This window comes from Solanum pennellii, chromosome 7, assembly GCF_001406875.1.
Source record: "Solanum pennellii chromosome 7, SPENNV200".
In the NCBI taxonomy this organism is placed as follows: domain Eukaryota; kingdom Viridiplantae; phylum Streptophyta; class Magnoliopsida; order Solanales; family Solanaceae; genus Solanum; species Solanum pennellii.
In genome coordinates this window covers 7,779,801-7,806,247 of record NC_028643.1, presented here as the reverse complement: position 1 = coordinate 7,806,247, position 26,447 = coordinate 7,779,801, and the positions used below count along the sequence as shown (strand labels likewise).

Below are 26,447 nucleotides of genomic sequence, written 5' to 3'. Positions count from 1 at the left end.
CGTTGTTTCTCTACCTAGAGAGAATGAGGCTTTTGCTATCTTGAAAATTCTGATATGCAAAAACTTGTTTGTGTCAATGGAGAATAGACATATTATTGCATAGCACAAATTAAGGGAGTACAACTCTCCCTCAAGTCTAAACCAAAAAGAAAAATTAAAACGGAATAACATATATAATCGTCACTTAAAAAAATTTCAAAGTGATGAAATCAGATCCAACCATACGAATTAATCATTTCAGATGAAAACTCTGCACAAAATTCAAAAGTTATTTAAGTCTCATAATATATAGTTCATTCCGAATATCTTAATTAATCACGCATTAAACATGTATTTTATACTTGATCTATATAGACGTACCAGTAAAAACGATAAAAATAGAAAGAAAAATCGCCCAATGCATCCAATAAAAAGAAAAGAACAAAATATGATGTTACATGTCCATAGATATCAGTAACTTTAAACCGCTAGACCAGCGGTATACTTAACTCCCGTAGGAGGTAACCATGAGTTCCCCAAAAGGAACTGAGCAACGGTAAAATTACTAGCCTGTGATGAATCATTGAGCAGATGAAAACCAGGCCAATTAACTCTACTGCCCAAACCAGCGCCAGGCCCATAATTTTGGTACTCCGCGTAATACAATGTGTCAAGTGATATATTTCCGTTCCATTCTAACCAGCCTTGAGGTCTAATTACATTACTCATGTACGATTGCATGATCACTGTTCGCGAATACGTCTTCCATGGTCTTCCAAGATACGTATACGTAGAATTGAGTGAAGCTAATAGATCCGGTTCACCAGATATGTTACAAAATTGAATTGTGAAACCTGTTGTCTCAGCAATTTCTTTTCGACCTTGTGCTGTAATTGTGTTTTTCTGTTGTGACAATCCTTTTCGTGCTAATATTTGACAGTTTTGAAAAATAGCTGTACCGTCTCCGAAAATGAAATCGACTGTGCCAGTAATTGTACAGTCTCTGTAGAATTGACGCATTGAGTGGGCGTAGAGAGTGTCTTGGTAACCCCTCACCGCGCATCGGAACAAGACCGATAAATCTGAGTCGGAACGAAATGCTACTGCTTGGTGCTTTTCGGGTCCTGATGTGTTCTCAAATGTTATGTCTCGGGCTATGAATCCTTGACCTTTTACCGCTGCATTGCATTCAGGGACAGAATCAAAAATTTGAATAAAGACATAATAAATATATTCTATTAATTGATAATTTTTGTAGTATAATTTTTAATTATGAAAATCCAAACTCAAACTTGTAGACTTAAAAAAAGGACTTATATGCATATGATAAAAAGGAACACCGACATTTTAATTAGGTACGTAACTTTGGATGAATAAAATCATTTTTGAAATTTGCATTTGTCTTATTATAGTAATAGTTGGTAAGAGTTAGATATATAATAACAAGGGAAAAGGGTCTGATATACTCCTCAACTTTATCATTTGGAGCTGATATACCCTTCGTTATAAAAGTGGCTCATATATGCCCTTACGGTTATACAAACGGCTCACATATACCCCTGCCGTTACAAAATGGCTCAAATATACCCTTCATTTAACGAAAGTTAAAAAAATAGTTTTAAATTTATATTTGTTACTTCTAATTTTTTTTAAAAAAATTATTTAGGGGTATATGATTCTTCTATCAAAGTTCAAGGTATATTTTAATTTTTTTCATACATAAATTATTTTTTGACTTCTTTTATTATAATTATTTGAGTTTCTAATTCTTATTTTGTTTTTGTCTTTCATTCCTTAGTTTAAAGAAAAAAAAATTAAATTATTTTTTGTGTGTGTATTGTAATCTAATTTCGTATTCGAAGAAAAAATTTGGTCATCTACAATAAGTTTTACAAGAATGTTAGTGAAACATAAATAAATTTGATTATCGAAATAATAATTATAAATTAGTCATTGAAACCAAAAAAGTCAAAAAAAAATATGTTTGACGAGGATTAAATTTACTCATATGGGATTATATTTTTTAGAAAAAAATAATAAAAATTTAGATTAAAATTATTATTTTTTCATTTCCGTTACAGGAAAAGGATATATGTGAGTCATTTGTTTACAAGTAAGGGTATATATGAGTCACTTCCATAACAAGGCGTATATCAGCTCTAAATGACAAAGTTGAGGGGTATATCAGACTCTTTTCCTTAATAAAAATTTAAAAGATTAAATTTATGAATTATTTTATGTTACTTTTATCTTTCTTTTCTTTTTTTAACTAAAAATTATTTCACCAAATTCTGATACAACCAAAACCCCTATTTTCACTTTTCTTTTCATTTTAGATTTATTTTGTTTTTAATACATCCTAAAAAAATCATAATATACCCTTATTTAAATTATATTTCAAGTTTAAATAATATTTATATATCTTAAATAATGATTTAAATTCTAAATATTATTTTAAAAGTTATGATCAAAAGACAACGACAAGTCCAACTTTAAAAATTTCAGATAAATAATTTCTTTTTTTTAGTTGTAACATCAACTCAAAGCTTTTATTTTGACTAAATATATAGTAAAAAAAATAATTTTAATTATTAAAAATATTAAGAAAATAACAAAATACTCATCAATTTTATGATATTAAATGTATCATATTAAAAAAGATTAAATAAAGATTTATTATAATAAATTACATTATTATTTTTTAAAATTGAAAAAGTAACAAATTTGCAGACATACCTTTATGGGCCATGTTTAAAAAAGCAGAATAAACAGTGATATTTTTATAAATATTATTATTATCATGCGTCCTATCAAATATTAAATAAAAGTGGGGGGATGTTTTGAAATTTCGAGTACATAACTCCACGTGAATTATGATAATAATAATAATATGACAATAAATGAAAATGAAAACTTACCAAAGGTTGCAGATCTATAAGTGGTCCATCCATCAATAAAATTTCTATTCCCAGAAATAATAGTAACATCAATTCCATCACCAATCATCATAATATTCCATTTTTTCTTGCTAATCTCCACATACTCTTTATAAATTCCCTTCTTAATATATATCACAAATCTTTTTGTACTCAATTGTGGTGCTGCGTCTATTGCATCTTTAATTCGTGTAAAATTACCAGTTCCGTCAAGAGCTACTACAACGTCTGCAACTACTCCTTTAGTCGAATTTGATGCTTGCAATAACCTTCTATCTTTTCGTTTAATCCACAAAGGGAATGAGTTGTTATCTTCTTCATTTGACGTTAATTTTCTTTCTCGGGAGAATTGCCACGGCTTCCCACGTTTGGCATTGGCCTCCGAGGGGAAGACGTTTTTCTTAGAGACGGGGCGGACCATAAGAAGAATGTTGCGGACTAATGATGAGACTTGGTTGAGATTACCCGCAACCAAATTCTTGACTAGTCCATTTGTGCCCTCGAATCCTTCGATGCATGTATCTTGATTAATTAATGCTCCACTTAAATAATTCTTCAAATCTGCACTTAGATTACCTGTACTGTTGTTTTTCCCTGTCCCATTCGTACCACAAGCGTTGTTAAAAATGTACTAATGTTTATGTTTTGAAAATAAGTAATTATTAGGAAAAAAGGTTTAATTTACATTTTTACTTTGCGAGTAAAAATTGAGATATCCCATGAAATGACACACATATACTACTACAATAGGTTAGGTAGTTAATTCATGATTTGACATTTTTTTATTCTAAAGATGAGCCCAACAAATTTGAAAATCATGTACATGTTAGAGTAGATCTCCAATTATTCTTTTGATATGATAAAAGATGTAAAAGATCTGAAAAGTATATATATACATTTTCTTTTGGGCAAATTGGTGACATTTGGTACGATCTAGACAATAATTAAACTGGATAAATTTTCATAAGAAATTACCTAAAAATATCATTTTTATTTCTTTTAGGACAAGAATATTATTCAACTATTTTTGTTTTCCTCAATTGGGACTATTAGACTTAATTTTAAAGTGGTGATTTTAACATGAATTTTTCTCTATGAATTGGCCCATATTTAAAACATGACTTAACGACTTTAAACAAGAATTTCAACTGAATATTGATTTTCTTTAGTTGCCCCTATTAATTATTATGGTATGACGATTGTGAAATGATTTTTGGTTACTACACCATGACTAGTGATATGTGGATTACTATGCAAGATGACTTATTATGTTCCACTGATTTATCATGATTGCAAATTTTGTGTTTGGATTACTCATTGGGAGGATGATATTCAGCTAAAGTATATATTTTGAGTACATTATGGCTTTAATTGAATCCAAACCTTAGTCTTGGCTTTAATTGAATCCAAACCTTAGTCTGGCAAGTAAGGTAGTTCCTCTAGCTTGTATCAATAAACAAGGGCACTTTTACTCCTCATAGATATATTATTAATCATATCCTAATTTTTGTTGATTTCTAGTCACTCATGAACCCCGGCGGGCCCTTACTAGTTCCTCCCCACCCACGTGCCTCCGATTTCAGCTTTTCCTATTTATATTTAGTTTGATTAAAACAACTTCCTACCCATCCTAAATAATATAAATACTCGATATAAACATCTTTTACGGGGGAATTTTCAAATCTAAGGTTTATAAAAAGAAGATATAATAATTAATGCGTGAAACTAATAAAAAAGTAATAATTTGATATATTTTTGACCATTAATTTTTTAAAAAATATACTTATAATAGAACTTAAAAAATGCCCTCTATGAGAAAAACTAATTCAAAACTAATTCAAAAGAGCATAAAACTGAGGATTGGAGCTAAAAACTTTCTATACATGGGAGGTTTTCCAAGTCCCAACTCAAAACAGTCAAAACTAGTACTCCCTCAGTCTTTTATTTATTTATTAAATATTTTATAGTTTCACTTTTTCAGTTGTCATTTTTACAAATAAGAAAAAAATAACTTTTTTTTATTATATTCTCAATTTTTTAACGTTGAATATGTTTTTAAATAACACAATTAATAAATTCGTCTGAAATTTTATCTATTAATAAGAGTAAAATAATATTATTATTTTATAATAGACGTGTCAATTTAAAATTTAATAAATAAATACGAATAGAAGGAGTAGTAAACTTTAGTACTCCAATAAAGCGTAAAACAGGCCAAAAAGATAAAAGTAACAAAGACAGACACCTAATTGCAAATTAAAGTTTTAAAGCAAGCATCTCAAAAAGAGCACAAAAAATTAAGTGCATTAACCTTTTCCTAAAGTGCATAACACTCATAAAAAATGAACAAATTAAAGATGCTCGTATCCAATATTTATATTAAAGTCTGTTAAATTTATATTTCTATCAAAAAATCTCACATTAAGGACGAAATATTTGATTAAGAATGAAAAAGTACTTAATACTCAAGGAGTATAGATAAATAGATACCTTTGGGATTCTGAGTAGCAGTAAGAGTCCAAGTAAGTTCATCTGCTGAGAGATCCAAGAGATCAAGACAATCAGAAATGGCATTCGAAAGTCGAAAATCGCCAAAAAAGCTAGTAAATTTTGACACTAAAGAAGTGACTTCACGAACAATGTTGATGGTAGACTTAACAGAACCCAAAAACTCAGATGTTGGCACTTGCAAACATTCTGATTGAAAAAAATTGTCATCAACAGCATAGCTTATCAAAGGACAAGTAGTAGTTATACATAAAAGTACCAAAATCAGTACTTTACAAAATAAGTTACCCATAATAATTAACGTCCTACACTTAATTAATTATTAATAATGAGCATGCATATGCATGTAGTTTAATTTTGGCTAGTGAGACTAATGGATAAAAAATATTTGGTTGATAATAATGAATTAATTAATAAATATATAGAAAGGGGGGGAGTGGAAAATTTATTGTTGTGGTTAGGGGGCAGGTGAGAGCATTGATGAAGATTGGGGGCTGATGGAAGAGATATATATATATATAAGTAGAAGGGAACATGCATGGGTTTAAGACACTCACCTCTTGTGTTGACCTATTAGTATACTTCATCAATTCCTTTTTATCCCGAGGCGGAATTAGGTATGGATTTACGGGTTTGAACGAATTTAATTTTTTTGTGTAGATTTTATATTTATATTAGAAAATTAAACAAATATATATGCATATTAATTAACTTGTGAACTTACTAACAAAATAATTAATTGACAGCTTAGTATTTAAAAAGCACGGTAAAAATGATTTCACAATCGTATTGTGGGTTCGAACACTAGCTATCAACGAAAAATTCTTTTTTTTCTTTTTAAAAGAAGCATGTTTTGTAATATTTATTTGTTCATTATATTAAAAATAGTACGTTGTCCAATAATATTTTTCCAGTTTAAAAAAATCAAGAAGTAATTTATCATTTTCTATCTATTTTACCTATGTTATTAATTATTAGTTAATATCTAATACATTCACTAAAACGTTAAATTTAACACATTCAAAAGGTTAATAGTAATATTATGCTATTATTTATTATTTGTTAAAGCGTATGTCAAGTCAATAATGGATAATTATTATTGAATTGATGAAATAAAATTAAGTAAGAAAATAAGCTTTTTGAAATGTATGGCTTAAAACATTCCATAATTATTCACATGGATATAAATCATCTAACTTAGAGTAAAGTTAAAAAAGATAAAAGTTAATTGTTTTCAACTATAAAAGGTAATAGGTCTAAAAAAGGTGTAACATAAATTGAGATTCTTTTTATTTATTTTATTTGTCATTTATAATACATCAAAAGAAAATAAATTATTTTACTATATTCTTAATTCATGGTTCACATTTCCTTTACATTAATTATTTATTTTGGTAAATTATTTTTTTCAGAGTATAATATCGAACGTCAATTAATAAAAATTAATAAATGTGTCAAAGAACACAGGGGCGAAGGGTGTCGGTGACATTGCACCTTAGATGATATTTTAGGACGGTGGTAGGACAACTTTCATTTGATGCTGAAACGCAACCACTGCCTTCCATTTGTACGTCCCCTTAATGTTTCGACAATTAGGGTGTATTGTGTGCTTAAAAATGTGTTTTTGAAAAATAAATAGATATAAATTAAAAAAATATTATTTTAAAAATATTTATATATAATCTATAAATATTAATTTGCGTTATGAATGAGAGGGTGTGAGGGTAGGTATCCCGTCCCGCTACTTTGTCCGATAAACTTTACAGAATAGTCTAGAGTTGTGGAGAGATTTATAGAAAACTTTAGAAGCCCTTAGATACTTGAAAAGGCTTTGGAAAGTCCTAAAATGCCTTGAAATTCTCTAGACTAGAAGAGAGTTCTAGAAGATAAATTAGATATTTTTTTGAAAAGCTTTAGAATTTTCGAGAATTAGTGGCATAACGTGTAGGCTTCGGGAAGCCTTAGAGTGGCATATTTGAGGTGCTTAGTCGTAGTTTTTACATGGAGAGGGTAGAGGTAAGGGAACAGAGAAGTAAGGGTAGTGTTACTTTTTATTATATGTTGGTTCGGGTACACTAATGATGCTTATCAGTATGTGTTGTTTGTACTAATATTAATTTTGATATATATCATTTGATATAGTTTGATTGTAGAATCAATAATACTTGATAAGTTCAAAGACAATGATCTCAAACAATTTCTATGTCTCTTTTCGTTATTCTCTTGTATAAACTGTATTTTCTTAATTATTATTGTTGTTGTACTTATTTAGACTAGTTCTTTGGAGGTGTTAGTATGTTTCTTGTGAAATAACTTTGGCAGTCTTGAATCATTTTCACCATATATGAATATGCTATTTTTGTAAAAAAAAGAAAATTCAAAAAGTTTCTTGTGAAATAACTTTGGCAGTCTTGAATCATTATCACCATATATGAATGCTATTTTTGTAAAAAAAAAAAATTCAAAAAATTATCCAATGCATGCATGTTATTTTTATTACATCAAATCAAACACGACATATGAATATTATGAGTACAACAAATATAAATATAACTATTATTACTATATCAAAAATAATCTTTAACGACAATAACTTAATTATCATTGAATATATAGTTTTAACGGCATTTAGCACTCTTTGTATATCTTCTTAACGCCTTCAGCGACATTAAATCCAATAACAATTAATTAATATCGATAAAAACTTTAACACTCTTTATTAATATGTATATTTATTACTGTTAAACAATATTTTTATTGTAATGCATAAGCATTACTAATATATTTAATTTAACATATATATTTTAATACACTCTATCAAACAGCTCCGAAAATAAAAAAATATTAGCCATACAAACATACTTTTGAAGGTTTCCACATATGTAGTCTATTCCGCGTATTTCCACATATCCAAAAAACGCGGAAATCTTAGTAATGCTTGCCAGGCTGCCCTATTAATTCTTATAGCTACAAAGTACAAACCAACTTTAAATAAATACTTTGTTAGCTTTACTTCATGTCTCACCTCTTTTTCAACATTATTCTTTCCCTTTTTTTTTTTAACTTTATTCGTTTAAAAAAATGACGTTTTTTTTCTTTTTAGTAGTATTTTAATTTTAGTTTTTCATGTGAAATATTCAAAGCAATTAATTTTGTATATTTGACATAAATTTAATTTAAAATTATAAAATTTTAAAATAATATTTTCTAATTTTTTAAATTTTTTATTAAGTTAAACTAAATCACTCTTTTTTAAACCGAGAGAATAATACGTTTAATCCCAAAAGTTATATAAAGGAAGGAAATGGTGCTTTTCTAAAGTGTTTAAAGCCCATGCATGTTCTTGATTTGGTATATACGTTAGCAGTGTGATCTGAGGTTGGGATCCACTTGGTGAATAACTAATAAGGTCACTATTTTTAAAAAAAGAATGACGTAGATTGATTTGATAGAGCATTTTTTTAGCACAAAAAAATCATAAATTAAAATTATGGTAAATATATCAAAAAAAATTCAATTTTGTCATTATAAATGTATCATATAAAAAATTAAAATTTAAAACATAAATAAAAAAGAATAATTTTTTTTAAATTGTCGATAAAAGAAAACTAAGTTATTCTTATTTAAACTAGTGGAGTACAACTTTTGGATGACTAGTTAACTAGCCATTTAATTTGTATCCTTCGATTCATTTTACTTATTAATCACCTACTCCCTCCTTTTCAATTATGTAAGACATTTTTTAAAATGTTGTTTTGTTTTAAAATGTCACTTTTTTATATAATTAGATATAATTTAATTTTAAATTTCTTTTTCTCTTTAATAATAAATACATAAATAGTTAAGGAGTGTTTTAGATCATAAATTTTAAAAAAAATTATTTTTTTCTTTAAATTTTATACCAAATCAAATAATGCCACATAAATTGAGACAAAATAATATCAATTATGGAAAATCACCCAAACAACTAATAAGACCTTATCTATATCTATATAATAAAAATATTAATATAAGTTGGTTGATCAAAATATCCTTTAAATATTGTATGACTTTATAACCTTAAATAAGCTCTAATCCTATTTCTTATTGGACATATGAAAATATCCTTTATATATTGATGACTTTAATATCCTTAATGAACTCTAGTTCTATTTCTTATTGATCATTTGTGGGGATCCTACTATGATTATTTTTCCAAATCTGGCAGGAAATTGTAAAAGGAAAAAATATAACTAAGAATGTTTTTCTGGCACAAGAGATAACTAGGGATATCTATCTTAGAAGCAAAAAAAACAATGTTGTGGTTAATTTTGATATGGCTTAAGGCATAGGACATGGTTTCATGGATGTAAGAAAAAAATGGAGGGAAGACAAAATTAAAGGTGGGAATATGAAGATTTCTCTCTTATGTTTTAGTAAAAAAGTAATTCACCCTCAGTGGTGGCAGAAAGAAAATGTTAAGTTTTTATGTAAAGAAACATTTCTACTAGTTCATAAAAGGTTTGAAAGAGTGATCCCCTTAAGTCTAGTCGTTGCTCACTCTGCTTCGAGATTATTTCTTGGATAAATTTTTTTTAATTATTTTTTTAATTAATGGCCAACCTGAAACAACCCAACCAAATCTAATCTGCGCGACCTTTGGTTAAAATGTCTTTTCCATTTTATTTAAATTTCTCACCATTTAAAATCTCTGTTTTGAAAGGTTGCAAACTTTGATAAATGGTTATACATTAGTGATTGTTCTAAAAAGCTGCAAATTTTTAGAAACAATGTTTTTGGTTGTAAATACATGTGACTCCTCAGTCTTATCACTTACGTAATTTCAGAATTTTTTCTTCTTCTGCACAATTAAATATTCGTGTTTTTTGCTCCTGTTGAGTGGCTCATTGCCACCATTGTTTTTGTATCAATGGAGAAGGACCTAAAATACCCATCAAGTATAGAAAATGGAACAAAAATGCCCTCCATCCACATTTAGACACAAATATACCCTTCCATCCACCTATATGGACCTATATTACCTTTTTACTTAACAAATTCCTTATGAGTAATAATTAATCTTTTCATCAATAATATGACAATCTTTAATTGATTGGAATTTAAATCAAGCAAAAACAATAATTGTTGTGAAAACGCCGATAAACACAAAAATATATATGGTAAAAGTAATGGAAATAAAATGAGAAAATAATGACACCAAGAATTTTACGTGGAAACCTTTCTAAATAAGAAAAAAACCATGGGTCAAGAGGAGCAACTGATATCACTATAATAAGGAATTTTACACTGTGTAGTCACGAATAAAATACTTAAAGTGACTACTACACACCCAAAAGGAACAACACTCTTTTAGTTTCCGCCAAACTAAAATATCACTCACACTCTATTTTTCTTCACAGACTATTTTTCTTGTATAATCTATGGAATACCTCACTTTTCTCTCAAAATAATTTTTTCTTTCTAACTTGGTGTGTTCTACAAATGAGCAAGAATGCTCTATTTATAGAAGAAATTTACAACTAATGATGTCACCAAAGACATCCTGAAAATACTTAAGTTTCAAACTTTGCAACTTAAGTAGTTATCTTGATAAGATTTAATTGGTATGTTGTTGTACCAAATTAAGACTTTGAAAAAAGATATGGGGCTGGAACCCCACAAATCTCCCCCTCCAGTCTCATTTACTGGAAGGAGGTATCTCCAACTTCTTTAGAGAGAGCTCATACCCACAAGTTCTTTACATAACTTGAACTTATCTTTCAGTATCATCTTAGTCAACATATTTGCAGTATTTTTACTTGTGTGAATCTTTTTAACGTGAAGTGATTCACTCTCCACTTGTTCACGAATCCAATGATATTTGACGTCGATGTGTTTTGTCCTTGCATGGTACATGAAGTTCTTGCTCAACTCTATTGTACTCTATCTGTCACAATAGACAATATACTCCATCTAAATCAAACGAAGCTCTTGAAGAAATCGCTTGAGCCATATCATCTCCTTGCCGACTTCAGTGGCTGCAATATACTCAGCTTCAGTTTTAGACAGTGCAACACACTTCTGCAACTTCGACTGCCATGATATAGCTTCCCCTGAAAAAGTAAACAAATATCCAGTAGTAGATTTTTCTGTTATCAAGGTCACCTGCCATATCCGAATTTGTATAGCCTTTCAATATTGGATTTGATGCTCCAAAACACAAACATTTATTTGATCTTCCTCTAGATACCTGAGTATCCAATTCACAGCTTCTCAATGCTCTTTTCCCGGATTGTCAAAAAATCTGCTAACAACACCAACTGCCTGAGTAATATCAAGTCTAGTGCATACCATTGCATACAGTAGACTTCCAATGACGAAAGAATATGAAACTTTGACCATGTTCTCTTTTTCCTCCCTAGCTGTAGGACACATCTTCTTGCTCAACTTCATATGACCAGCAAGAGGTGTCCTAATAGGATTAGCAATCTTCATATTGAAGCGCTCTAGTACACGTTCAATGCTCCTTTCATATCTGAGACGAGTAATTCTCATGCCCAAAATTTATTTGGCATGACCCAAGTCTTTCATACAAAAAGACTTAAACAACTCTTTCTTTAACTTGTCAATCTTGGAAGTATTCTTGCCCACAATCAACATATGACCACATACAACAAAAGGATGATAAAATCATTGTCAGAAATTTTTTGTACAAATGCACAATGATCTGAAGAAGTCTTTTTTAGTCTTGCTCCTCCATGACATATTCAAACTTCTTGTACCACTGTCTAGGATCTTTTTTTAGGCCATATAGACTCTTTCTGATTTTACACACAAAATTTTCTTTACCTTCTACTTTGAAGCCCTCAGGTTTTTCATATAAATCTCTTCTTCTAGGTCACCATGAAGGAAACCTATCTTCACATCCATCTGCTCAATCTCTAAATCAAGACTAGCAGTCGAATCTAAAACTATGCGAATCAAGGACATTTTCACAATATGGGAAAATATTTCGTCAAAGTCAATACCCTTCCTTTGACCAAATCCCTTAACAATCAATCTAGCTTTGTACTTGGGATTCAATTTGTATTCTTCAACTTTGAATTTAAATACCCACTTGCTCTTCAAAGCTCTCATGCCCTTGGGCAATTTTACCAACTCATAAGTGTGGTTCTCATGCAGAGACTTCATCTCATCTTGTATGGCTTCAATCCATTGATCATTGTACTCATCTTCCATGACCTCCTCATAACATTCACATTCTCCCCTGTCAGTGAGTAACACAGACACATTGGGTGAATAACGGGACGAAGGAAACCGCTGTCTTGTGGACCTCCGAAGCGGAATATTTGATTCGTCCACAACTTCATGAGAATAAGATCATCAATAACAATATCATTGTTATTAAAAATATCAACATGTCGATTCTATACATGACTTAGGGCGTTATCATGATTATCAAACCCAACAGCATCATGCACACTTGTGTGAGGAACTTTATCATGATGAACTATATCATCAAAACTTGAAGATTCTAGCTTCTCCACTTTGTTAATATCTTCAATTGTCTAATTCTCCATGAAATAATATCACGGCTTCTCACAAGTTTCTTTTCAATTAGATCATATAGCTTGTAACCGAATTCATCAAGGCCATATCCAATGAAGATGCATTGTCTTATCTTGGCATCTAAATTTGACCTCTCATTTTTTGGCATATGTACAAAAGCTTTGCAATCAAATACTTTCAAATGGTCATAGGAAACATTTTTTCCATACCAAACACTATTTGGTACATCACTTTGCAAAGCAACAGCAGGAGATAGATTAATAATATGTGCAACAGTCAATAAAGCCTCATCTCAAAATGAGTTCGGCAACTTTGCTTCAGAAAGTAAACATCTAACACTTTCCATCAAGGTCATGTTCATCTTCTCAGCCAAACCATTAAGCTGAGGAGTCTTGGGAGGAATCTTCTGGTGTCTAATACCTCGATATTTGCAGTATTCGTCAAATGGTCCACAATATTTACCACCATTATTAGTACGAATACATTTCAGTTTCTTTCCACTTTCTCTTTCAACTGATGCCTGAAACTGCTTGAAGACACCTAACACTTGGTCTTTAGTCTTCAACACATAGAACCAAAGTTTTATCAATCAATCATCAATGAAAGTGACAAAATAGAGTGCAACACCCAATGTCTTTGTCTTCATTGGACCACATAAATTAGAGTGCACCAACTCAAGAAAAACTAGTTTAGTTCCAACACTAGTTTTAAAACAAATTGTACCAATACCAACCGCCCTAGAAACAGTCTCATTACCCATACTCAAGGTTTCAAAATCACAAGGAGTATAGGAAGAGAAAAAATTCTTCCTTAATGTCACATGAGATACGGCACCAGTGTCCACAACCCAGATTGACTCATCACAAATAATATTTACCATATCCACATTAAGGACAGTAACAAGATCTTCGATGGTAACGGTGGCTAGAAAATTTTCATTGTCATCTTCTTTAGTTTCTTCTTTGTTTTTGTTTTCCCTCTTCAACTTCTTGCAGAACTTCTTTGTATGCTCTTTCATGCCACAATGATAGCACTTAATATCCTTAAATCTGCCTCTGTATTTGCTCCTATTTTGTTCTCTATACTGAGAACCACGAGTTTTGTTTCTCCCCTTTGGACCAGTTATCAGGACATCCGACGAAGAAGAACCTTGAGTTTTTCTTCTCATCTCTTCGCTCAAGACACTACTCTTGGAGAAATCCATAGAGATCACACCATCCGAAGCAGAATTTGACAATGAAGTTCTAAATGTTTTCCAAAAGTGTGGTAGGTAGCCAAGTAGAAGCAAACCTTGAAATTCTTCATCAAATTTGATGTCCATAGCAGATAACTGATTCATGATCCCCTGAAAATTATTCAGATGGTCTGTCATCGGAGAACCATCATGATACTTTAAACTCAACATCTGATTTATTAAGAAAATTTTGTTGCTGCCAGTGTTCCGAGCATACAAACTTTCAAGATGCTCCCATAGGATTCGAGCATATGTCTTCCAAGAAATATGGTTCAACACATTATCGTCGAACCATTGCCTAATAAATCCAAAAACCTGTGTGTGCAACAGATCCACCCTTCATCTGTTTTATTATCCAGGCTTTACAAGGTAATGATTTGTAAAAATTCTTAACATAAATCATATCTTCCATTTTTCCCTCTAAATGACATAATTAACACCTTTCAAAGTAACAATTCTACTCGTGTTGGCTTCCATCGTTTTCCCCAAAAAAATATAGTTATCGCAAATCAAAGTAAATCTTTTATGATGTGGAAGTTCAGACTATGCTGCAACCACAGAGCATACTCAGATAAAACCTTAGCTCTAATACCAGATTGTTGGGAAAACACGGACAAACACAAAAATATATATGGTAAAAGTAATGGAAATAAAATGGGAAAATAATGACACCAAGAATTTCACTTGAAAACCCTTCTAAATAAAGGAAAAACCACGGGTCAAGAGGATCAACTGATATCACTATAGTAAGGAATTTTACATTGTATAGTCACGAATAAAATACTTAAAGTGACTACTACACACTCAAAAGGAACAACACTCTTTTGGTTTCCACCTTACTAAAATATCACTCACACTCTATTTTTCTTCACAGATTATTTTTCTTGTATAGTCTATGGAATACTTCACTTTGATCTCAAAATGATTTTTTCTCTCTAACTTGGTGTGTTCTACAAATGAGCAAGAATGCTCTCTTTATAGAAGAAATTTACAACTAATGATGTCACCAATGACATCATGAAAATATATAAGTTTCAAACTTTGCAACTTAAGTAGTTATCTTGATAAGATTTAATTGGTATGTAATTATAACAAATTAAGACTTTGAAAAAAGATATGGGGTTGGAACCCCACAATAATTTCTCCAAATTAATTCTGAATCCAACTAAACTATACCCGACCCACTTAAAATTTTACTGACCCTTATTAAAAAAAATAAGAAGATGTGTAGCGGTGAGTTGCTTTTTTTTTCTCCGTACACTAAATTTCTCTTCATCAAGTATATAATCTCTTTCTATGGCTAAAAAGATTTTTTTTTCTTTTTGATATTCTATTTCATGATTTTTCTTTGAGAATTTCCCAAATTATGTCTATTTAAGAAATATAATTAAGTTGTTTTTGCTTTTTTGTGTTGTTAGTACTTTATATGAATCGCAAAAAAGAAAGAAGTGAAATAATTTTTGAACTCTAGGATTTCAAATTTTGAGAAATTTATCGCTTTGAGTTTATGTTTCCAGAGATTGGAGATTTGCTGGACTTTTTCATAGTGTTTCAAAATATGGTGTATGATTATATTGATACTTGATTTTGTATTTCACTTCTTCCCTCTAGAAATGTTTCTAGGGAATTTTCGGAAGTTCCATATTGTGTATGGTCTAATGTGCGTCGTTTTTTGACTGAGATTAAAAATGACTTGAGCAAGTTGTTGATTGAAGTTTGATTATTTAAGATATGGGTCAATAAAGTTTTAAGTGGATGGGCTTGAATTTAGTTGGATCTAGGTTTAATTTAAGAGAAATTATTATTCTGGTTCATTTTAGTTTCAACTAATTAAAGACTACCACATCATTAATGAAAAAATATAGGGAAAATTTCATATATGGCAAACGAATGTTATGAAATTACATTCCATGGGTATAATTTACATAATTACATTCCATGGGCATAATTTAATTTGTTAGGTGATTCTAAATTTGTATAAAACATTTTTTTAATTAAATACAAAAAAATTATTTTTCAATAAATGGTAACAGTAGCACAAAAGATGCTAACAATAAATTCACATAATCCCATGATTTAAGCAAAACATTCAAAATCAAATATTTCTCCGAAAAAAGAATTCTAAAGCTATAGAAAGACAATACCAGTTAAAAATCAAATATTTTTTAAATTTTTTTTTAGATAAATCTATGAAACACATAAACACACACATAGATATATTTATATATAAATTGATTATATTGTATATATTTGCGAAATTGTATATAATTTTTATACAATATTTGTGTGTAATTGATTTTGTGTTTTAAACTGTATATATGACCATCATATATTCTTTTAATTTTTTTTGGGTAATCTATTTGTATACAATATTTTATTATATTCCTATTTTTCTTTTGTATAATTCTAGGAATTTGTATAATGTAGAATAATTTTGGTATATATATTATAGTTATATATGTGCATCTGTGATTTCATGTTTTTTTTTTTTAAAAAAAATATTAATGATTAAACTGATTGTATATAATATTCATTTGTTAATTGTATATATAGTAAGCTTGAATATGTTTATATATTTGAGGGTGTAATGTTTATATATACAATATTTTATTATGTTCATAATTTTTTGTATATATCGACGAATTTGTATAATGTATTATAATATTATAGAGTGATTTTAATAAATTTCTTTATACAAAATTAAATAATTGTATACAAATAGCTATTGCCTCATAACACTTTGTATATGTTACCTTAATATACAACCCATTATATACCTAACATTAGTAATTGGTATACAACTAATAGAATATACAATTAAGAACTGTTTCATAATACTTTGCATATATTAACTTAATATACAAACCACTATATACATAACTTTGTAATTTGTATATAAATTACACTACCTGATGTTTCCAATATTCTTCAGATTTGTCCAGTTCTGATGAGGCGGGTTCAATCTCTTCTGAATCAATGTTTATGACTTTTCTCTTACTTCCACCTTCAACAACCTTAATGCCGCTAGATTTCGCGTTGTTGATGACTTTGTGAATTGCCATTGGATCATTTTTTTTCATGGATCTCAATTCTTCAAAAGATTGTTCAACTTAAACTTGTTTATGTTTTGCCATAGACCCTACATTAACCCAGAATCCTGAGTTAACCCAACTAAAACGAAGGTGGATTATCAACAACATTGACATGCAATGACATACCTCTCGTAATCCTCATACATGGATAGAAATCATCTATTATGATTTTGAAAGACTTGTAATCTGATAAGTAATAAAGATTTTTTAAAAAAATATGAAAAAACTAACAATCATACTACATATACAATTGTTGTAGAAGGAATCAAGAAAAAAAATATTGAAAGCCATGAATTTGGCGGTTACCTAAGAAAAGTGGAAGAACATCGGAAGGAGAAGTCAAAATTTTTTCAATGGAAATTCAAATTAGAAGGGAAGAGTAATTTTAGGAAAAGATATGGAATGAGAATAGGAGAGATAAATTTGATTTTGAATAAAATTATATAAAAATCTTTGGATGACTATTTTTATTCTGTATACAAATAGATGTGGGTCCCATTAATTATGGCAAAAAAATTAAAACTATATTTACTGACAGTAAATAAATTAAACTATACCCTTATAAACTAATTACATAGGAATGTTTGCCGTCCTATGTAATTTTCCCAAAAATATATTATTACTCAAAAGGAATCTGTTTAGTAAAAGGGTAATATAGGTCCATATAGCTGGATGGAAAGGTATTTTTGAGCCCAAAGGTGGATTTAGGATATTTTTATTCCATTTTTCATACTTAAAGGGTATTTTTTAAGCACTTGTCCATTGTATCAATATACCAGTTGTTTTATTTAAAAGAAAATATATTTTTTATTGTTTTAAGACTTGTTTTAGAGGCGCCACTTAATTTTAGGAAAATCAAGAAAACTTTGTTTTTCAAAAAGACTTAAACAGTAAATCTAGTGAATTCTTTTAAGGGGGTTCGGAGGTTCCTATTTGTATTTTAGGAAGATTTTTACAGCACCTAAAATACTCGCTTACTTGTGATTATCCGATAACTAATTTTTTTGACTAAAACTTAACTTAATCTTGAATTTGGAAATTTATTTGGAATTTTTAGAAACATCATCCTACTATCTACGTGAGATTTTTACTTTCAAAATTTATATTTTTAATCTATTTAGACTTATTGATTTGACTTAATTTGTTAAAACGGGATACCGTCTTGCGGGGATTTGAAATTTTTCCAAACTTAAAACTAACAGCAGATATCGACAAGCAAAGAGACGGTAAAGTAAAAGGAGAGAAAGAGAGAGAGAGAGAGAGAGAGAGAGAGAGTTGGGTCCAAATTCGATTTCTATCCACCTAAATCGATATTTGAACCCCTTCCGTTTTTGGGCTTTAGGCCCATTTGATGTGTATCTGTCCTAAATTAAACGAGATAATAATAATGAAAAAAAAAACAAAGCCACAAGGGCTTAGGCCCCAAAATAACAAAATACAAAATAAATATAATAAAATAAAATGAAGGAGGCTTCTTAGCCCAACTTCTTCAACTTTTAAATTTGCTTTGGCCTATTTCGAATTCGTCCAAACTTCGGGATCTATTCATCATCTTCTCTATTGCCAGTGAGGCTGACTCGGGGGTAAAGGTTTGAGTCTTCGTGGCTCAAACATAGGATGCAAGGAGGGAGATGGGGTCCAAATGGACTCGAGCGGAGTTCACAAAAAAAAAAAAAAAATACATTAGCAAATTTGAATTGCAGTGACCAAAGAAATAAACATACTTTATGGACTATAACATTTACTCAATCAAACAAATAAACCAAACGAAAAAGAGAATCACATCCAAACCAATGCATCGGAATCTTGAAAACACAAGCGATAGGTTTGTCATAAGGAGAGAATAAATAAACATAACACATAGGTTAATATTTCCTCCACTATTTCCCAATAAACTCACATGATATGTTTTCCAACAATGAAAAGAATAACAACAAGCTTCCTGCAGTAGGAAAAGTATTTCAAGGCATGGATAAAATAGTGAAATGGGGAATATATGGCATTACGCTTAAGATGCAACACAAGACTAAACCAAAGTAATATAAAATCCACGTGTAGAATAAAATTTAACATTTTAAACAAGAGCAAAGCTATAGGCAAATATTAAAATATGTCACTGTTCTTACTAGAAAAATTAGACGCGAAAGCAAAGAGAGGGATTGTTATATCCCCCTCTTTTTTAAAAAAAAAAAAAAAAATCTTCCACAAGTTCAATAAATAAATAATGAGTACAAAAAAAAACACACAGCAACAGAACATGCCATAAGGTTTGGAACAATTTTCATACAATGTGAATTCCGAGAACTCCGGTGAGATTGCGAGAAAACAGAACCGAAGGAATATCACCTCAAACGTTCACTATTACACAGCCTATTCCCCAAATATTTCGTCTATTGACTCTAATTTTTGTCCTCTATCTCTCAGCTAAGCTACTCTTTTCAAAGTTAAAAGATATTTCTCCTAACCTTTTGCACTGTTCTTTTCAGCTTTTACTAACTCAAAAAATTTTTCTTTTTTTCTTCCGCCTCCTTCCTATAGTGAATAATAAGAAGTATATATAGCTTGAAAAATTAGGGTAAAACTTAGGAAGAGGCTGACTGATTTAAGGTAAAACCAAAGACCCATTCCGAATTCTTGTTCAAAATTCAAACAACTTTTTGCATGAAAGGGGAAACACACATTTTTCTAAGATTTTGACCCATTCCGAAGGTCACGAGGACGCAAAACGTGTGCCTTGCCGGTGCTTTCTGCTGTTGCAACCGTACGAGGACAGGGACGAAGGAGGGACGACTATCACGCGCAATTGAGCTTCTGGGTTTGTTCACTGTTTTACACGCGTGAAGAAATCGGGTCAGTTCTCTTTTTGTGTGCTATGCTGCTGTATTGTTGATGGATTCTCTTTTTGTGAAGGTAAAAGGGTTAGGCCGAGTCGAGGGAGAAGGGGGGCTAGAAATCAGTGAAAAATGGGAATTAATGGAATGTTAGTGGGCTGCTAAAAAAGATGGCCCAAGAATTACAATTATGACTCGTGTAAATTAGGTATATAGCATCTTATGTAGTCATATACTCAAGTTATGGCATAAGAGTTTGATTTTCATTCTATAACATTTAATATATCAAGTTATAGCATTTTTTTTTAAAAAAATAATGTTAATTTTAATTTTGTAAAATTAGATAGTAAACAAAAAAAAATGGATTAATTTAAAATTAGATAATGTGCGTGAAATTAGTTATTATTATTAACTGATAACTAATGTGCACATTTTAAGGGATTTGAAAATATTTTAATAATAGATAGACACCATAAATGTCTCAATTTGTTTTAAATGCTAATAAGTTATGATTTTTATCCTTAAAAAACTCTAATCTGTTATCTTCTTTCCATAAACGTGCATTGTTTGATTTTTTTCAGAAAGTGAGGATTATTCTTATATTTGAATATTGATATATTTTTTCGTTTTTTTTTTTTGAAATATAATTAAAATTAAAGGTTGAAAACGTTTAGATTTGATTTGATGGAGAAAATTGTGTCAATTTTAATTAAACATGGTGGCAAATGGAATTCATCAGGTTAGTTTTTATTTATGATTTGTTATGTTTTAATTATAAATTATTGGTTGTATATATTTTTTTGTTGTCGTGTATAGAATGTGTCGTTTTTTTTTATTTCTGTTATATTGCAGATGTTGATTTGATGTATTTTTTTGTGATACAATTATGATGTGTTTCTGATAATAAATATTACGTAATAGTAATTTTCTTTTGATGTATAATTAAAATGAAGTTTGGTGTGATAATTGATTACTGGATTAAACACAAAAATTTACAGATTTTGAATCAATTTGCAGTTTTTATTATGAAAAAATTATGAACAAAATCTGACAATTTGTATTGATATTGTTTGAACGTTATATGAAATGTGAATTTTTGGTAAAAGTTATTCCATATTATATTTAAATTGTCAGATGTTAAAATTTTGTATATTGGTGAAATATGAATAATGTATTATTTATGTATGTAATGTATCAATATATTGTATGAAATATGTATGAATGCCCATTTTTTTTGATTGTATATATCAGTGATTGATTTGTTATATATATATATATGAATTCTGTATAAAGGTTGGATTAATTGTGTATATAATTTTTATTAAATTGTATAAATTGTGTATGAAAGTGCATTTTAGATTGTATGTAGCAGTGAATTGTATAGTATTTGTGTATGAATTGGTTTTTCATACTTGATATGTTTCATATGTGTGAATTGTGTATAAACATTGTATTAAATGTATATTAAATTGGATTTTTTTTTTTGTATATATCAGTGAATTGTATTTAAATTGTGTATGAATTTTGTATGAATTTTGTATGTATTATGTGATGCATTAAATGTAATTTTAATGTTGTGAACACAGGAAAATACGTCGACTTTGAGTTGGAGGGCATCCTATATGATACATCTACTCTTTATATTGGTTTAGTTAATGCTATAGTATCTCAACTTAATATAGAAGAAAATATAAATTCTGTTGAGATAAAATATATTACAGCCTCAAGAATTTCAGAGATGCTTATGCCATTCCTGTCGAGCCTATCCCGTGCGAGAGTACATGGGATATACCAAGTTATATTTCAGAGCCTAAAATGATGCCACCCGGTCCAAAAAGATCAGCGGGAAGACCCAAATTTGAACGCTGGAAGGGGTTCGCTGATGTGAAATTCAAGAGGACAAAAAGCACATGCAGTAGATGCCATCAAGTTGGACACAATAGGAAGACATGTTCAAATTATCCTGTACAAAAACAATGATTTCCTACTGTTACATCTGTGTTTTTGAGTATTTACATTGTTATAACATTATTTTTTTTATTGAATCATATTACTTTTCATAAAAATGTCATACATTGTATATACAACTGTTCATATATTAACATTCGTTACCATCAATAAGTCATATAATCATATAGTATGCATACAGTTATTGCATAATGAATGAGGACTATATACAAAATCTATACATTTATACAAGCAATAGTTGCATATAAAAATAATGTATGTTTATGTTCTACATTTTTCATACAGTATTCATACCAGTAATATAAGTAACATTTGTTTCTGTTTGTATTTGAAAGTATACAGTATTCATATAGTATTCACACAAAATAAATTTATGCAAAAGTCATACACAATTATTAAAGTATAATTATATATTTATTCATATTGTCATGTTGAATCATATGTCTGTACTATTTTCATATAATTTTCATACATTATGCATATAAGAATTTATATGATATAATTCATACATTTTTCATACAGTATTCATACCAGTAATATAAGTAACATCTGTTTCTGTTTGTATTTAAAAGTATACAATATTCATATAGTATTCATACAAAACAAATTTATGCAAAAGTCATACACAATTATTAAGGTATAATTATATATTTATTCATATTGTCATATTGAATCATATGTCAGTACTATTTCATATATTTTTCATACATTATGCATATAAGAATTTAACATTACATATTGAAAAGTGCAATTTATACAAATATCATACACATTTAACATTATATAAAATATATATTGAAGCAGACTGTCATTTATATAATTTTTTTTTAAAAAAAATAGTATTGTCTATGTTCTATATATCAAATTATAATATGACATTCATAATTCATATAATGTTCATACATGATTCATACAGTGTTTCTATATTTTTTTTGTTGCGTTCAAAATTTATACAAAGTGAGACACATTTTTTAATCAATAATAATCAGTAAATAATTTATATAAAACCATCAGTATTCATAATAAAAACCTGGGAAATTACATAAATTGTTCATAAGTTAAAAAAAAAACAAGTCATTCAAAAAAATATACATAGTGCCATGAAGATTTCTACTTCCTGTTACGGAATTTTGGAGTAGGATAATTGGTGGTGTCCATAACTTATTCTTTATGAGTTCGAGATCCACCCTTCTTGCTAGCAACTGTTCCTATAACTTCACTTTCACTTATTGCGCCTTCATCATTCTTTGATTTTGCATAATGTCAAAGTAATGTACCATATCTTTGACGATGATATTTTGAATCAATATCAATATGTGATATATCAAAAACACCATTGCTCATGTATTCGGCAAAAAGAGATGTGTATAGACCACAATCACTGTAAAAAAATTGAAATAATAAAAATTTTGTAATGACTATAAAGCAAATTTAATTTAAGATGAAGAAAAAATAATGTAACAAGTATATATACTTTGAACTTTCTTCTTGTTGAGGAACATGTGTAACATTCTTGATACTGAGAGGTTCAGAATGAGACTTTTGTTGATAATCAGGGAGATTATTCACATACAAATCAAGCCTTTTGCCATAAAACCCTGTGCTCGTCAGAAATAAAGGAATCATGGTTGCAAGTTTATCAACAGCTTCTTTAACTTTTTCTTGAACGAACAGATCCTCCCATCATCGAATCATAGACATAAAGACATCTACGTTTGATCCGGAATACAACAAGGAACCAATGGAATTTGTCGTTGATGTTGACTGGGATGATTACTTCGTCAACCCTATCCCACGGAACTCCGATCTTGCTTCATCATTCAACCTTCTATTTTTTTGCGGGGTTTCATTGCCTCTCTTCGTCATTATATCTTTTTTTGAGTGCAGAAGATGAAGATTTGAATGCAAAAATGGAAGATTTGAGTGCAAAAGTGGAAGAATTGGTGAAGAAGAATGTTAAAAGTGGAAGTTTTTTGAGCCAAATTTGGTGAAGATTAAATGTTAGGCGTGCAAAAGAAAATTTTGTGAGGATTTGGGGAAGAACAATATATTTGGGGAATATAAATTTTTTTTTTAATAACGTCTGATAGTTTTAAAAAGAAAACTGTTATTATTTTAGATATTGATGGGTAGTTATTAATTATGGAATGAATTTTCAGAAAGTGAGGATTATTCTTATATTTGAATATTGATATATTTTTTCGTTTTTTTTTTTTGAAATATAATTAAAATTAAAGGTTGAAAACGTTTAGATTTGATTTGATGGAGAAAATTGTGTCAATTTTAATTAAACATGGTGGCAAATGGAATTCATCAGGTTAGTTTTTATTTATGATTTGTTATGTTTTAATTATAAATTATTGGTTGTATATATTTTTTTGTTGTCGTGTATAGAATGTGTCGTTTTTTTTTATTTCTGTTATATTGCAGATGTTGATTTGATGTATTTTTTTGTGATACAATTATGATGTGTTTCTGATAATAAATATTACGTAATAGTAATTTTCTTTTGATGTATAATTAAAATGAAGTTTGGTGTGATAATTGATTACTGGATTAAACACAAAAATTTACAGATTTTGAATCAATTTGCAGTTTTTATTATGAAAAAATTATGAACAAAATCTGACAATTTGTATTGATATTGTTTGAACGTTATATGAAATGTGAATTTTTGGTAAAAGTTATTCCATATTATATTTAAATTGTCAGATGTTAAAATTTTGTATATTGGTGAAATATGAATAATGTATTATTTATGTATGTAATGTATCAATATATTGTATGAAATATGTATGAATGCCCATTTTTTTTGATTGTATATATCAGTGATTGATTTGTTATATATATATATATGAATTCTGTATAAAGGTTGGATTAATTGTGTATATAATTTTTATTAAATTGTATAAATTGTGTATGAAAGTGCATTTTAGATTGTATGTAGCAGTGAATTGTATAGTATTTGTGTATGAATTGGTTTTTCATACTTGATATGTTTCATATGTGTGAATTGTGTATAAACATTGTATTAAATGTATATTAAATTGGATTTTTTTTTTTGTATATATCAGTGAATTGTATTTAAATTGTGTATGAATTTTGTATGAATTTTGTATGTATTATGTGATGCATTAAATGTAATTTTAATGTTGTGAACACAGGAAAATACGTCGACTTTGAGTTGGAGGGCATCCTATATGATACATCTACTCTTTATATTGGTTTAGTTAATGCTATAGTATCTCAACTTAATATAGAAGAAAATATAAATTCTGTTGAGATAAAATATATTACAGCCTCAAGAATTTCAGAGATGCTTATGCCATTCCTGTCGAGCCTATCCCGTGCGAGAGTACATGGGATATACCAAGTTATATTTCAGAGCCTAAAATGATGCCACCCGGTCCAAAAAGATCAGCGGGAAGACCCAAATTTGAACGCTGGAAGGGGTTCGCTGATGTGAAATTCAAGAGGACAAAAAGCACATGCAGTAGATGCCATCAAGTTGGACACAATAGGAAGACATGTTCAAATTATCCTGTACAAAAACAATGATTTCCTACTGTTACATCTGTGTTTTTGAGTATTTACATTGTTATAACATTATTTTTTTTATTGAATCATATTACTTTTCATAAAAATGTCATACATTGTATATACAACTGTTCATATATTAACATTCGTTACCATCAATAAGTCATATAATCATATAGTATGCATACAGTTATTGCATAATGAATGAGGACTATATACAAAATCTATACATTTATACAAGCAATAGTTGCATATAAAAATAATGTATGTTTATGTTCTACATTTTTCATACAGTATTCATACCAGTAATATAAGTAACATTTGTTTCTGTTTGTATTTGAAAGTATGCAGTATTCATATAGTATTCACACAAAATAAATTTATGCAAAAGTCATACACAATTATTAAAGTATAATTATATATTTATTCATGTTGTCATGTTGAATCATATGTCTGTATTATTTTCATATAATTTTCATACATTATGCATATAAGAATTTATATGATATAATTCATACATTTTTCATACAGTATTCGTACCAGTAATATAAGTAAAATCTGTTTCTGTTTGTATTTAAAAGTATACAGTATTCATATAGTATTCATACAAAATAAATTTATGCAAAAGTCATACACAATTATTAAGGTATAATTATATATTTATTCATATTGTCATATTGAATCATATGTCAGTACTATTTCATATATTTTTCATACATTATGCATATAAGAATTTAACATTACATATTGAAAAGTACAATTTATACAAATATCATACACATTTAACATTATATAAAATATATATTGAAGCAGA

At 29.0% G+C, this 26,447-nt stretch overlaps 1 protein-coding gene and 2 long non-coding RNA genes across 3 annotated transcripts; 2 read left to right on the top strand and 1 right to left on the bottom strand.

The window, feature by feature from the left end:
• Positions 1-271: 271 nt before the first annotated feature.
• LOC107026320 (pectinesterase/pectinesterase inhibitor PPE8B-like) lies at positions 272-5,969 on the bottom strand. Its single transcript, XM_015227236.2, has 3 exons — positions 5,406-5,969; positions 2,898-3,509; positions 272-1,157 (listed from the first exon to the last, which is right to left on the bottom strand). The coding sequence occupies exons 1-3, from the start codon at positions 5,713-5,715 to the stop codon at positions 460-462; spliced, it is 1,620 nt and encodes a 539-aa protein (XP_015082722.1). The 5' UTR covers positions 5,716-5,969; the 3' UTR covers positions 272-459.
• Positions 5,970-18,726: 12,757 nt separating this feature from the next.
• LOC114078084 lies at positions 18,727-22,194 on the top strand. The gene is made up of 3 exons (XR_003579605.1): positions 18,727-20,147; positions 20,788-20,867; positions 21,715-22,194. It is a non-coding gene; the product is annotated as an uncharacterized LOC114078084 (long non-coding RNA).
• Positions 22,195-24,324: 2,130 nt separating this feature from the next.
• LOC114077855 lies at positions 24,325-25,740 on the top strand. The gene is made up of 2 exons (XR_003579133.1): positions 24,325-24,413; positions 25,261-25,740. It is a non-coding gene; the product is annotated as an uncharacterized LOC114077855 (long non-coding RNA).
• The last annotated feature ends 707 nt before the right edge of the window (positions 25,741-26,447 follow it).

Excerpts from the sequence above, each read along its gene's own strand:
- LOC107026320 (XM_015227236.2), bottom strand. The coding sequence starts at position 5,715 with ATGGGTAACTTATTTTGTAAAGTACTGATTTTGGTACTTTTATGTATA. Across the intron at positions 3,510-5,405 it reads TGCTACTCAGAATCCCAAAG|GGAAAAACAACAGTACAGGT; the intron begins GTATCTATTTAT and ends CGAATGGGACAG. Across the intron at positions 1,158-2,897 it reads TTATAGATCTGCAACCTTTG|CGGTAAAAGGTCAAGGATTC; the intron begins GTAAGTTTTCAT and ends AATGCAATGCAG.